This window comes from Anas acuta, chromosome 5 (genome assembly GCF_963932015.1).
Source record: "Anas acuta chromosome 5, bAnaAcu1.1, whole genome shotgun sequence".
Classification (NCBI taxonomy): Eukaryota; Metazoa; Chordata; class Aves; order Anseriformes; family Anatidae; genus Anas; species Anas acuta.
In genome coordinates this window covers 52762285-52777637 of record NC_088983.1, presented here as the reverse complement: position 1 = coordinate 52777637, position 15353 = coordinate 52762285, and the positions used below count along the sequence as shown (strand labels likewise).

At 40.4% G+C, this 15353-nt stretch overlaps 1 protein-coding gene across 2 annotated transcripts; it reads right to left on the bottom strand.

Annotated features, from left to right (window-relative positions):
* Nucleotides 1-460: 460 nt before the first annotated feature.
* On the bottom strand, nt 461-13696 carry LOC137857784 (astacin-like metalloendopeptidase). 2 transcript variants are annotated; one of them, XM_068684740.1, is made up of 13 exons: nt 13023-13681; nt 12766-12790; nt 9580-9596; nt 8846-8870; nt 7805-7876; nt 6630-6764; nt 5876-5993; nt 4887-5065; nt 4676-4760; nt 3369-3496; nt 2397-2512; nt 1753-1978; nt 461-950 (listed from the first exon to the last, which is right to left on the bottom strand). In XM_068684740.1, the coding sequence occupies exons 1-13, from the start codon at nt 13110-13112 to the stop codon at nt 916-918; spliced, it is 1251 nt and encodes a 416-aa protein (XP_068540841.1). In that variant the 5' UTR covers nt 13113-13681; the 3' UTR covers nt 461-915. The 2 variants fall into 2 exon arrangements, with proteins under 2 accessions (XP_068540841.1, XP_068540840.1); XM_068684739.1 differs by lacking the exon at nt 461-950 and having other exon boundaries at nt 1098-1978; nt 13023-13696.
* Nucleotides 13697-15353: the final 1657 nt, after the last annotated feature.

Genomic DNA, 15353 nt, shown 5'->3' with positions numbered 1-15353 from the left:
ATATTGGCCTATTTTGCTCTCAGATCTGTTAGAAAAAAACAAAGTGTCATTACATACAATGACTAAGAAATGAGCTTTCCAGGGGCTCTGCCAATCTTACAGCTCTCTCCTTGAGAGATCAGAACAGGAAAGTTTAGTTTCTTGCCTCACAAAAGATTTCTTACCTGAACTGAAGAAGTACATGAACTCTGGCAGCATTATCTAGTTCAGCTCTTATCCTGCCACAGGCTTAACTGTGTCTGTGGAGTAAAAATGGCTTCTGGATAAAAAAGCACCCTTAGGTGGTCCCTGCCTACCAGAACTGTACAAGGAAAACTGCAATAGGGTGTATTGATATTTTATGGCAACAATTTTGTCATATCTGTCTTTCTTGTGATTTAAGGATGTAATGGGATCACTTAAGAGAGATGTCATTTTTGGAAGCTAGAATGTTAGGCTAGGAAAAGAGGCTGTTTCTAGGACATTCTTTCATGCTGAAGACCGTGGAGAATAGAAAGCGAATTTGTAAAGTTACAGCTGGTCTCTTCAGCTGTCTAAACCTATGATAACATCTTTATGATACTCTTAAGAGATACCTCTGGCTGAATGAAGGGTGCTAAGAAGTAAGACAACATTGATATTGTGTGAGGCTGGAAGGGACTACTGGAAAATAGAAATGGAAACTTTTTTTTTATGAAGCTTTTTATTAAATTGTTAAATAGAAGGAGGTAATAACTTAACTGTGCAGATGAAAGGGGGAGTATACCAGACGTATAGAATTCATACATTTGTATGGCTTGGGGAATAAACTTTCTCAGGAAGGTGAAGACTTCGATTCTTAATAGAATTAAATTTCATACTGATCCAAGCCAAGATAGGAGCAAAGTTGGAAATGCATAATTTCAATATTCACAGAATAGATTCTTCTCCATTAAGTCAGTTGTGGCTGCTAGGTTTTCTTTGGATCCTTACTGTAAGTGAAATGAGACAATGTTTAGCTTTCAGAGCTCTCTGAACAAACAGTAGTATCTCTAAAGTATGTAAAAGTTAAATCATGTTTTATCCAAAAACTGGGATCATTTTGTAGTCAATGACACAAGTGGCATGGTGATTTTTCCTCTTTTTCTTTCCTTCCATAGCTACAATTTACAGAAATAGATACTATACAGAGTCACCATTACTGTGGTAACTTAATTGTATGTTTGTGACACTAGTCATTAATTAAATAGGACTGAAAAGAATGTGTTTTAGGTGAATATGTTCATGGATCCTGACCACGGAAATACTGCCTCTTTTCTTGCCATTAGGCTAGGTGACCTGGCTTACCACAAATCTTTCTTGCCCTCTGAACTGTTTGATTAAAAACTGTATCTTTTTTTTTTTCAGAAGAGCAATATATTTAAATACTGCATTATGACTTATTCTCATCCTACTGTGCTAGTAATCCTAGCTGTAGATTTAAACTGATCATACCCTTAACAGTGCATGCTTTGGAACGGTGTGTATCTGAAAGGCAAGGCAAACTGTGGAATCTGGGAATCACCTGGCTGACAGTTTGTCCCGAGCATGGCCTCATCTTTCTGAATGAATAAATGGCACTAGTGTAGGACTGATCCGTTAGATCAAAAGCAAGGCAGGAAGTGATGGGTCTCATAGATACCATTTCCTCAACAGTGTTTTTCCAAAAGACATGTGAAGAGGAAGGTAGAACACTTGTTGACTTGACATAGATTATTTTTCTTTCTCCACCATTCTCCTTGTTCTCAGACCTACCAGAAGTAAAGGTGGCTTGGAAACCAGAAGCTGTACCAGCACCATCTGTGACAAACTCTACGAGCATAAGATTGCTAGAAGCAACTACATCCATGGGTATCTTTGATCCACAGGTTTTGTCCATTAAAACTGCAGAAGACTTGCTGGATCCATCATAAACTTTAACATAATCACCCTGACAGCCTCTGGTTTTCTGCAGCTCAAAGGCACGGAAATGCAGGGAAATCTGGAAGGGAAGAAAAACCAGGCCTTTCATACACACATATGAGAGTTCTTTCATGGAATGTCCTTTAAACCAGACAGAATCCAAGATGTAGCCAAGCCCAAACTGGTACTGCTTGCCATGCCTTGCCTCTCATCCCCTGAAGATGCAGGATTCAGATCTAATGGGCCTCTAATTGAATGCTCCCATGTTCAGGCTGCTTAGAGTTTTTCAAAACTATTGGAGTTTTTCAAAACCACATTTCTGCAGTTGTTTTGGCCTGTACCTGGCTTAAGTACACAAAGAAGTACAGACTAGTTTGCAATCTCTCCCATGAAAAAGATGCTATATGGCAACTGTTATGCAGATAAAGAGCAAAATTCTTAACAAAGAAAGGTATAAGTCCAACCATATTCCAATACCATTATTAACTCATGATTACCTTTCTTGATCGGGTACGGATAAGCCAGACACAGTTGGTGTTATCTGAGTAATTTCTTGGATGGTTGGCAGATTTCAGTGACCCAAATGCTGCATCGATAATAGTGCTACAGCGACCTGAGGGAGAAACAATGTTTAGTTCAGCACCAGGCATAGAGAAACTTCCACTCACTGAAAATTGTAATCTCTTCAGAATGTAAGTCTTGATTTTCTGACAAGGGAGCATCATTTCAGGGGACTGGTACACTAAAGAATATCAGAGGTTTCATTTTGATGCATTTGGTCACATGGTTTTCCACTGATATAAGGAAGTCAAGTGGTGTGAGAAGAATCAAAAAATTATGGTGTCTCTGCAATACCTAAATTCTAAGTTTAGGAAGAGGACTTGGGCTTTCCTCTGTGCAAGGGATAATACTTTATTTGTCATGTTTTTTAGCTTTGAATAAATTTCTCTGATTGTATCAGAGAATTTCTTCAAGCAGAGGTTAAATTTAAGAAGTAGAAAATATATACACATTTAGAATGACAATTTAAACATTTGAAAACTATTAGGCTAGAGCTGCACATCATGAAACAGTTTCAGTTCAAAAGAGCGTAACAACTCTTTTTTGTTTGTCTCAGGTCTTAAATACAAACTGCAATGAGGGACAGAGATGTCTGATTTTTTGTGGGGTTTATCATTGTCTCTTGAGCCCTAACAAACCTGATGACTCCAGTGAAGCATATGACATGGTATGCAGATAAGCTATTGCCACAGTAGCCACATATGCCAAAAGATAACATTTCACTAATCACAACATGCTTCCAGCTTCACCTTTGCATTCTCTCCTGGAGTGACCATAATGGGTACCATAGATTTAGGAGAGTAGTCTCATAGTCTTTGATGTGAAGTTGCTGCCAATGCAGACTGCCCAAACACCTCTGTCAAGGAGCTGGGTATCCTCAGAGGAAAGGGTGGCTTTGAGGCACTTACTGCAATTGTAAAGCTTGTTGATTTTGGCCACGTCCATGTTGCTCAGTCCCTGCCTCTGTCCAATATGTACTGCTCCATCAGGGATTGGTACAATAGTTGCTTTTCCAGTGGTATTAGTGAACGTGTATCTGAAAAAAAAAAAAAGAAAAGAAAAGAAAAAAAAAAGTTCTTTAAGTAAAATTACTTCTTTCAGGATTTAAAGGCACAATCTACATGTTTTAGAGGGAGAACAACAGTTGTATGCAAGTTTCCTAAATCCCATCTGAAAAGTGGATTGTTCTTCTGGCCAATTCTTGACACATGTTCCTGCAGCTAGGAATGGGGAAATCTCCTGTCCAGGAAGAATGGAACCTGCAAAACATGTCTGCTTGCTGTCTCATAATACAAGAAGGCCCCCAGACTATGCTGTTTGGAGAGCTAAATTTAAAATGAGCTCATCAGTTACCTTTGCTATTGTTTTGAAATTTTATTAAATATGAAAAAAAAAACAGGGATTAACAAACTATCTTAATCCCAAACTCATCCTTGAAGAAAATTCAAGCAAACCTCCAAGCCCTAGCCATGGTGGCTGGGGAGTAATAACACTGTTGTCACATACATTGTGAAGGTGTTTAAGGTTCTGAAGTCCCACAAGAGGGTGCTAATACAGAAATTATTGGAGGGGTAAGTCAGCCTCTTCTAATAGAAAAAAAAAATATATATAAAACAACCTTTGGCTGCCTCTGTATTAATTTATTTAAATTTGTGCACAGATTTACTTTACCATGATCTTAGACTGATAATATTAAACAAATAACACTAATTAGATTGCTGGTTAAATGATCTGCAGTGTTAATACCACTTCAGAAAACTATTTTTAGCCTAGAACCCCAGTATATTAGGTGCTAGAGTAACAGAGGAAAAAAGACAGCTCTCCCTAACACACCTATCTGCGGTTGATGGCTTGCAGACCTCTTATTGGCTATGTAATCCTTTTCTTCAGATGGCAAAGGAGAAACTCTACTCCGAGACTGCTTTCTTTGTTGCTATAATTAACAGTGCTATTCAAATAAGTTTGATTACGAAGTCCAGCAGTTAGCAGATGCCCTCCTTTGCCACGTGCTCAGCTGTGAATGACTCCTTAAAGAAAGCTAAAGGATAGTGAATTAATCGTGGGGAATGGTTTATCTGAACTGACTTACACTGGTTTTCTCAGAGGGGGAAATGTGGAAACTATTCCCCATTAGTAGTAGGACAGAGTTTTTACAGAAGTTAGATCTAATGTGAGATTTGAGTTCCAACAAAAGCAATGTCATGCTGCTACTTACGGGCCATAGTGCATTACTGAAGAATAGTCATATGGAAGACCCAGGTTGTTCGAGTTTTCAAATTTCTTGAAGTCTGGTCTGTCAGCTGTAATATAAGATACTGTTCTTAGAGTATGCTTCTTATCCACTCCCTTCATGGAGCAAGGAAGAGTTGGAAACAGCAGGACATATCTACTCTACTGTCTACACTGAGGAAATCAAAAGTACTTACCTGGGCTGATGTACTCCCACATGATCTTTACATATTTATCCCTGTCACTTCGAGAATGTTCATGCAAAAATCCCAGTGCATGGTCCAGTTCATGCTGAATGATTCCTTTCCACATGCATCCTCCTTTCATCACAGAAACAGTCTGTCCACCTCCTACTTTTCCATAGTTGGACCAGCAGCTGAGAGAGGCATTGAACACCAACAGAAGACTTATGGGATTTTTATTGTCAGGCAAAGGGACGTTACAGAGAATCTTGTTTCACATACGTGTTGTGGGAATGAAATGATTACTTCCTGTCCACTGGGATAGTCAGTGTCTACAGAAAGGCAAAACTGACTATGTTGTACAAAACAACAGTCAGTATGGTCATCACTAAAGATTCCTGGAAGACCTTCATTAGCACAAAGGCTCCTGCATAGTGACCTTCTATACGCAGGGATTTTAACTCCCTAGAAATAACCGTTTTTAATCTGAATGACCGAATCCTATATCAGAGCTGGAACTAAGATGAATAGCACTTAAAAGCTGGCAGATGTTAAACAATTCTCTCACAGACTCTAATTCTGACCTTGACAATCAACTGTATGCCTGATTCAGAGAACTGTTTATTTCGTAAATTGGAATTGATTTTGCCTTTGCAAGAACTACAGTACCTTGTTATATGTTGTGTTCAAGTATACATTATGTATACGTGTATATAATGTATATATATACATATGTGTATATATATAAAACACCACACAGAAAACATGAGCTAAGGCATGTTCTCCACCTTAAGGGTGTTTTTCTATGGTCTGAGTCACTTCAGTTTCTCTGCTGACTCACTGAAGTAAATGCTGGGTCCTTGCACTTGCAGGATACCTTGCACTGTGATAAAACATAAAGTTTCTTCTCCAAATCAACACCTCTTTCCTCTCTAAGTCACACAAGGTAGCGAGGAATTGAAAAGCAATACAGAAACAACTTGTTCATTTGTCTTTGAACTTACCCATCAGCAGATTTAATGCTGAGGTAGTCACGTTCTGTCTTGCGCTTCACAAAATTAATACAAGTCAGTGTTTCGAATTCTGCCATAGCTTCCTGAATCCCTCTTATGTGGCTCTCCTCTGGAGAAGAAAAGGTTAATTTTGGGGGTCACAAAGAATAATAGCAGGTGCCATTAAAATCTCATGTGTGCACAAAAGCAGGGTAAATGAGAGACACAAATATTAGCCTAGTCTCTTTGTTGCTTCTTGCTCGTTAATGAATTTCATTTAAGATATTACAGCCTGGCATGAGATTCTATTTATCCAGATCCTTGTCCAAATGGATTCAGGTGGGAGCCCTTTTTTCTTAACAACTTGTTTTAAATTATAGGGGTGATTGTTGTTCTAGCTGCTGATTGTGCACTTGCAGGCAGCTATGGGAAGCTATTTTGCTAATGAAAAGTAGGCCATTCAAACCACACCACAATAGGCATAAAGGCAGGTATTCTGGCAGATACTATCAGAGAATGTGATCACTGTTGTCTTCAAGAGACCAGACACAAAATATTATGGATGCAAACTACTCAAGGAAATTTGATCTCTTTTTTTCTGCTTGTGTCTTTGTATTTAAAATTAATCTGTGCTTGCATAGCACAAATAAACCCTTAGAATAGATTTCATCACTGTAGCAGCTGGAAGCAGGTTTCTATCTGAAGCTTATTGGATAAAATCCATTCCTATATATATACATGTATATATATGGAAATTTACACCCACCATAAGTAGGATCCAAGACATAGGGAATACGAACAATCCCATCGCTGGACTGGGGCCAGTAGCAATTGCGACAGTTGATGGCACTGCGGCTCCTCTGTGGGACTATGTCACCTTCTTGCAAGTACCGAGAGCAGTCTGTGGTGAGAAAAAAGGGTGGAAGTACCTGAGCCATAGACTGCTGGGAGCTGTCTAGGGCACACTTGGTAAAGTGTCACTCTATGTGTCCTTCTGAAAGCTTATTTTCCCAAGCTTCTGCTCCTGGTCAACATTGGAAGTGGGGTATTGGACATTGTTTGCTTCCCTACTTTTCCCTGAAGTGTCCTTAGCTAAGAGGGCAGGTGAGAAGCACCAGCTCAGTTGGGTAGGGTTTCAGGCAAGACAAGGTAGGTCTGAAAGCAATTCAAGCAGTAAGAGGAATGCTGTACTTTGGTACTATTTCTTCACCACATTGTCACACTGAGTGAGTGCCCAGGAAAGGTGCTGGGCAAAGGCAGGAGGAAAGTAAGGAAACCCAGGAAGGCAAGAGTACAGAGGGACAAATCAAAAACAGTGTTTCTGTCTTAGACATCTGTAGGAGTGTTTGCTGTCTGTTTCTACAGACAGGCGTAGAGCTTCATGAATGACCACATTTTCCCCTCGCCAAAGGAGAAAATATAAGAAAGAGAAGCTGATAAAAAGTGGCAAATATTTTTGGAAGTATCAAGAAACAGGAAGTCTAGAGCAGGAAGCCTGGAACTGGCCATCTAGGAGTCTGTCCTACAAAGCCATATGGTGACTGAATGCATGTATTACTTTCATTCAGCAGAAAGGTAGTTAAATAATAAAACAACCATATAACCAAGTTCTCTTTTTATGTCCAAAGAAGGACCAAGATGTTGAGAGCTAAAGCTGAAGAAGCTCCCTGCATAGTTCAGTTGTGTCTACATCTGGAATCAACTTCAATATTGACAAGATAGATTTAGGATACCATAGGGCTTCAGCAGACTGCACAAAGAATTCGTGGCCAGTTGCTGAGGGTTTCTTACATTTATATCAGTAAGATAGGAAAAAATGTTTGCACAGACTGTGGTAAGATATTGTATCTCCCCCATTGCCCCCTCACCAGCCCCCTAGCCCCCCTCCAAAATAATAACAATCAGAGAGACCCAGTAGAAGCCGGGCTTTGATGGTATTACCTTTGTTAACTTTCAGAATTCTGTTAAAAATAACTTCATCCTCAGAGTCTGTCTCTATAGGTGATGGAGATTCTGTGCAGAAAATACAGAGAATCACTTTGTCATTCCCGAGGGAAAAATGAATCCTGATTTTTAATCTGACAAGTTTCCAGGCACTCTTTTTGCTCTGGCCCCAATTACAGTCATGTAGTCAAACTCATGGAGTCTATTTATGTGTTGGCATGGTGTTCAGTCATGTAGATATTTGCTCAGGGACACAATCTTGTGAACCTCCCAACAGCAGTGGTTGTTTTGGCATCAATCCAGTCCCGAGAGCCATTCCTTTTTGATCTTTTTCTCTCTCTACCTTTGTTTTTTAGTCATTGCATTCTCAGGAATGGTCCTTCAGCTCTTCTGAGTCTGTTTTGTCCTGCTTGGACAGCAGGCAATTCCAGCTGGCAATTCCCCTTGTCTTCATGGCTCCCTCTTTGTGCTCAGACAGCACAGCTTTCCTTCTGCGTGCACACATCACACTCATCCCCCAACGTATCAGGAGCAAAATTTGATGGAAAGCATTCCTGCTGCTTACTGCTGGGTACACTCTTCTTGAAAAACCCTTGAAACCAATGAAATCAGGACTTAATTCCTATTCCATGATTGAGACTGAGGTCCCCAGATAAGCCCAGCATCAGAGACTTTTGAGCCTCACAGAAGTAAAATCAGCTGAATCTGAGCATCATGCTATGAGTCTTGACATCCATGAACAGCACAGGCAGATGGCTTCTGCGCTTCCTTTAACCTTCAGAAGTGACTTAAGTCAATATATTATCTAAGCAGAACCATTTTTAGCAAAATTAACACCTGAGATTGTTATCAAGGCTGGGCAATTGGCCACAACCAAGGGACTCTACTTTGCATAAATTATTATGGTTAATGCATTCATTTAAAATTTCTTCCCAGAGATTATTTTGTGTTAATCATGTGCTATTTTCTGGAGTAACCGGGTAGCTAACAATCAGTATATCCTAGCAAACACTTAAATTTAGATGTAATAATACATACCATATATTTCTTCTTCTGTAGTAACCTAGGAGGATGAAACATAAGTATTATCTCACAATTAACAGTATAACATAAATATGAAACAAATTAACATGCAAAGGATCAAAAGTGTTTGGGCTACTGTTTTGTGTATCTTTCAGTAGTGCAGTCCTGAGGTCTTATTTACTGTACCATGTGTAAAAAAAATACTAACACGTGTGGTAGATATTTTTCTTTGATGTACTTTCGTATGTATGGATATCATAAAGCAAATTGGCATAGGAGATTCAGGAAATGCAATTTGAAGCATGTAGAGAGTTTCATAGCTTCATTCATGTCCCTGATGGTTGAGTACAAAGCTGATGAAATCTCTGATGAAATCCTCCCAGCATCACCTCACAACAGTGGTGAAAGGCCATGGCATTTACAGCTTGCAGGGAACTGTGGGGCTGGTACCTAGCTGTGGAGGTCATGTTAGTAGCAAAACAAATTGCCATACTCCCTTTGCCTAGTAGAAATAAAAAGCAGTTTTGAATTTTCTCTGTAACCACAAAGAAGGCAAAAGCTTCCTGGGATTTTGGCCATATTTGGGCATTTTGGAACGACAAATGAGATACAGATGGAAACTGCACACTCTGGTACATTGTTGATCTGGGAAGACTTCCTGCACAGATGGGGATATGGATGAGTAGATGAGTCTTGAAGTCAATGCTGGACCCCAAAGTTAACAAAGGAGCTGATTTAGTTGTCCTCACCTGAGTAGGTTCTGTTGCTGCAAAAAGCAAGGAAGAAAAAGACAAGCAAAAGGAGCAAATTAGATTCTGAAAGCAACTTCACAGCACAGGTCTCAATAGCACAGGTCTCCTCAGCCATGGCAATGCCTTTGGCAGGTGCCTTTGCTTGGAGAGGTAAGAGGGTGCACTAACTGATGCATATGCACAGAAACTCAATTGAGGTTCAGACAAACACCTACGAAACTGTTCCATGTTCAGGAACAGAATCCTGGTCATTACCTGTATAAGAATCAGCAAAGCATTTTTCAGCGTCAGTGTGAAAAATGTCAAAGGAAACTAGGGACAAAAATTTGTTTTGTTCCCAGATTCCACTGGAACAGGTGCAGGCTAACCAGCTCAACAATCCTCTCTGGTTTCACAGTGTCAAAGAGGAAAGTTATAAAATGGGATGAAGGCTATAATTTAGCACCAGGCAAATAATCTTGGCTTCAGTATGCACCTGACAGCAGCTTGTAACTATCCTAACATGACTTTCTAGTGTGGCATCTTCTTATTTCTGCCAAAAGTCAGTTTCTAGATACCAGCATAGAAGGGAAAATCTGATATATGTATTTCTGAAGAGAAACTTCATTGCTATAGCATCATAAGAGTACAGAAATTGAAAGGTCCTCCAAAGGTCATCCAGTTTGTGTGCTTTCCCTAAGGCAGAAGCAGTTTTATCTATGTTATTCCTGAACACAGTTTGCTTGACCTGCTCTTAAGTATGATGGATATGCCGCACACCTTTCTGGCAATCTCTTCCATGTTGCTAATAATCACACCTGTATTTGTCAAAATTTAAAACCACTATTAATTTTCTACCCAACACCAACACAGACAACACTTATGCAAATAGTTCTCATATCTCTAAGCCCATCCTTAACTTTCTGAGCATGTGTTTTCAACAGAAGATGTGGAGGATGCCAAGCTGTCACACCTTGCAGCAACTTTCCTCTTCACAGCTTCCATTGACCTAAGTGGTTATTGCCCAAAAGTAGGGGGGACTTCTTCCTATTCAGAGTAGGTCTAGAACCTGCAGAAGAATTGCTTTGATTGAGCCAAAAATTCTTAAATCTGCCTTTTCAGACTGTTACTTCAATTGCATCCTAAGAAACTCCACTATGATAACTTCTGTTTATTATGCAAAAGTTCAGTCATTTCCCAGGAGCTGCAATAGAGAGGTCTATGGCATCTAAAAATTTATTCAGGAAAGTGCATTTTTGAGATAGGTTGACCAAATTCAAAATTTGTGCACACAGGAAGCATTAGAATAATTGACTAGTCAAAGTCAGTGGAAATTAGGCTCCAGATTCCTAGGCACATACAGCCCAGGACCCCTTTTTAAAGCTCAAGTGAGACATTGTAGAAGGCATCTGCTATGTGCCTCATCAAATGAACATCTGGTGTGATACAGATTTCAAAATGTTGCAGTTCAAGTTTTCCTTGCACTGTAGATACTGAAAGGTGGCACAAAAAGCAGTAACAATGGTAAATTAAAACTCACTGTATGTGTTTGGCCCATTAACCTTGCCATTTAGAGTTCCAACAAGCATGTCCCTCCACTGGCTTTGGATTTACTGAACATTAATTTTGCATCCCTTTGCTTCCATGCCATAAATTACATCTCAAAAGAAAAATTGCTCAGTTTTCATTAGTCACTGCCTTATTCTGAGTGTTTCAAGCGACTCTTTCCAAGGCCTCTTCCTTTTGTAGCACGTCACCCCTGACTTGGCAGTTTCTTGTTGTAGTTAAGGTTTTATTTCCATTGACATTCGCTGGAAATCTGCAATGACCCCATTCTATTTTTCAAAGTGACAAAAGCTGTTCTGTTAAGCCCATACTATTCATTTTCTTTCTCAGCACAATGCAAAGCTTTCTCCAGCACCTGATGTACCTTTTTCTCGTTGCTGCATCAAGGCAGGTAAGGACACAAATAAGTGGCTGAGTTTTTCCTAATGCTCAGTTTAAAGGAGAAGTATCAAAATACAATGTTAGAATGTACTTTTCAAGCCTGTCAAAGCACAGCTGAATTAACCTAACAAACCACAACCAGAAAGTACATATATGTAAGCGCACATCTGTGTGAAAGCACATCTGCATTCAGCCAGATAGCAAATTGGGAAACATAAAAGTACTTTCAGGTGCTCTAAAGTTGTCACTCAGCAGCAAATTAGTCTTATGCGTTATCACCTATATTTACCCACACTGGTGAAATTCAAGTCTATACATCTTTTATACCCTTCTGACACCTTTTCCATTTTTTCTGTGCTGTGACACAGTGAAGTCAAAGCTTCTTCTCAATATTGTGCAGCCCAGGATTACAGGAGGAGCCACTCAGACACACAGCTCTTCAGTCTGCTCTGACTCAGACCTTTCATCTGTCTATACTATAAGTAAAACTGATTGCTCAACAATTTTGTGTACCACAACACATACACTGCTGATGACATGCAGGTGCTTTCACTGCTGCAGCTCTGCTTTTGTTCCTCTTTCCCGAGGTCTCTTTGGCAGCCCCATTCTTCAGCTGTACAACTGTATGTAGCTACATCACTGGCAGCATCATAAATCAGCTTATCATTTGTTTCAGGATCCACTACGCTGCACAGAACGGCACCTACAAAACACGGGGTTCTCTCCATAGTACAGATCTTACCTCTATTTCCCTGTTCCTCACTAAGTATGAGCAGCATAGAGCTTCTTCCTTAAAATCTTTTGTTCTGCTGCTGCTGCTCCCAGACAGACCCTTGCTAGAATCCTTGAAATCTTGACAGACAGCCTTAACTTTTTCTACCCTGAAGAAGCTCTGCTTTGAACTCTGCTTTTGAATCTTAATTTCCCCTTACTTCAGATTTTTTTATTCATTCCATAAAGACATTGGGAAGCCATACAATTTGTAATAATAACTCTCTTCAAAATACATACATTAGTAAGTAGGCAAACAAAAAAACATACTCTCTCTAAGTCCCTCATACATACAATGTAGTGGCATGTTTGTTTCTGGCAGTATAACGTCTGTAGTTACACTTCTAGCTAGTAAAAACTGCATATCTCAAAGTATTACTGAAACTACATTATTTGCATCAGCTAATGCCCAGGCTTCAAGATTGCTGCTACGTAATTTATTTGATACATGGTCAAGAATTAAAATACAATATAAAACCTACTTACTTGCTGTACTGTTTCCAGAGTTGTCCTGCAAAATCAATAGGTAAAAGGTGTTAATTTTCCATAGCTCATAAATGCAGCAACAATAGCATCAAAACGAGGTCAAAAAGAGGAGCTAAAGTAATAGATTGTCTTAATATAGCACTATATTACTACCATTTTTCTTGTGGGAAAATCATCAAAATGGGTTTCCACAGCTTCACTCCAGGAAGAAAATGCCAATTAGAAGAAAGAGCTGGGCAGCATGGAGCTGCTCTCACCTGAATAGGGAAGCCCAGGGTAGTGTGAAGCAGAAATGCGGTGAAGACTAGGAACATTTTCAGATCCATTCTCCAGTTCTGACAGACCATCAGTGCTTGTCCTTATCTCTTCCCCTTCCAGGAGCACTGCTGCTAGATATACCAGTAGAGCCTGCTCTGCCAGGGCTCAAAAAATCTTCACCAGCCAATGGGGATCCAGGCAGGAAGCAAGCTTCTTTTGTAGCCTCAAGAGCCAATTTAGCCTCAAGGCATCTCCCAGTGCTGCACTACTGCTGTCAGGGTGATCTATAGCATCCCTTGTCTTCATATGGCCATTCACACTGCTCTCTGGACCTGGATCAGCCTCGTGCTTGTGCTGCCATGCACTTTCTCTGCTTCTTGGAGGAGCATTCCTTAAGTGTTCAGTTTAACTGGTACCACCTGGGAAGGCCTGGATTGCTTTCTGGAGTAATTCTGGAGATTTCTGATGGTGGGTGATTTTTTCTTTATGTCACAGGAAGCACAGAAGGCCACAACAGTATTATGCTGCTTTGGAGCGTGTAAGAAATCCCTGTTCAGTGTGGTCATGTCCATATCTTCCCTGAGTAGTTTTCCTTCATGTTCTCAGCTTATAGATCTACAAGTAGAATTTCTGTTTCTTCCACTGTTTCCTGATGTTATAGGGACTCCATAATTTCTGTCAGTCTGACACTTACAGGTACCCGGTAGGCTTCTGACCAGCAGTCAGAGAGGGGATGAAAGACAACAGCAGCAGAAGCAGCACTTGTCATTCTCACATTTTGAGGGTGATTCACGGATCCACTGCCTACTGGAGCTCACTTCCAGAAAAGGATGTAGGAAGCAATGAGCAGACCTGTCAAGAAATGCTTGTAGGAGGTAAACTCTTGTCACAGCGACATCTTGTCATGACCTCTTTATTGCAGCAAAGTGCTGCTTGTTGAAATATTTGCTGAAAGTGCTGTGCCTGGGGAATTGACTGGTCTCTAATGCATGCTTGTTTTGTGACGGAGTACATTTTCCATGCGTGGAGAAAGAAACTGAAATTAAAAAGGCAGAGATTCTATCTTTAGACCATGCCAGTGCTCAGATACCTTCAGAGTGAGTTTAAATGCACTCACATTTTCACTGTTTCTTTCTGTATTAAATAAGATGTTCCACAATAATCTGTTGTTAGAAGTTATCCATGTTGGTGAATGAACCGAGAAAGAATCAAGAAGGGGTGGAGTGGGAGAAAACTTTCACCAAATGAAAACCAGCCAGGGCTAGGAGTTACAGGGAAATGTAATCTGAATTGCGTTGTCAGGGATTACTCTTAATTTTAGTGGATGGAAGGTCACAGTTATGCACCGCTGGCTATTTTAGGAGAGTCTGTATTGACAAAGTCCAGGGATAAACCTTCATTATCTCCACAGGGAGGCAGCACAGGAGAATACTATTTTTTCCTTCTCTGGCTGAAGTACAGCGTGCCCTAGACACCTGATAGTAAAAAGCAGGGTAGCACATGGCCCTTGTCACTGTGGAAGAACAAAGATCAAGCAGGCACTGTCAGCATGCTGATCTTGCTGACACGGGCAGTCTTTGTGTCCCTCTGTGTGCATAAGCGTTTGCACTAAGCAATGCTAAGTGCCTTGCTTTGTATTTGGGCTTTCAGTGATGAAAATCTTCCTTGTGCTGAAGCGAAGTGGTGCAACTCTGGTCTGCAGTCCTGGAGTGATTTCCCCAGGCTTCTCACTCAATACAAGGGCAAGATGGATGGCCTTGCTTACAAATGCCTTGGTATGCTAAAACGTATCAAAAAGACACCACAGAATGGGACCTGTGTATAATCTGCTTGCATTAGAGTTTAGAGGAAGAAAGGAAAGGTCAGATTCCCCTCAGGGAAAACCAGTCCAGAAGCAAAAGGACAGATCAGAGATACTGAAGGAATAAAGCAAGGGGTTAAACTGCAGGGCAGGAAGATCAGTAAACAGCATTTTTGTTGCTTCTTGCTGGGAAAACACTACAACCTCCCAAGTAACTGGTTAACTGCCTGTGCTTAGGAAAGGGTGAGGGAACTGGGCTGGCAAAAAGGATGCTGCAGGTTTTGTGCTGGACGTGCCAATTGCTAATATGCTGACATATTAAGTAGTTTGTCAGACAGATTGCTGCATGCCACCTTTTCCATATGCTAACACTAGTGATGATGGGGGAGATTGCTGTTACAATCAAGAATGTGGCTGTGAATGCTACAGCTGGCAAAGCACGCACAACAGAGCAAGGGGGAGTGCTGACGCATCATGCCTGCTGCACATCTCAATGATCCTATCAGCTTCTGTTTGTCCCTGTGATTTG

Bases quoted from the DNA above. Each gene is read 5' to 3' on its own strand.
- LOC137857784 (XM_068684739.1), bottom strand. From the start codon at position 13,112: ATGGTCTGTCAGAACTGGAGAATGGATCTGAAAATGTTCCTAGTCTTC. The intron at 5,994-6,629 runs GTGGGTGTAAAT...TTTCTTCTCCAG, and splicing joins TGTCTTGGATCCTACTTATG to AGGAGAGCCACATAAGAGGG. The intron at 4,761-4,886 runs GTAAGTACTTTT...CTTATATTACAG, and splicing joins GTGGGAGTACATCAGCCCAG to CTGACAGACCAGACTTCAAG.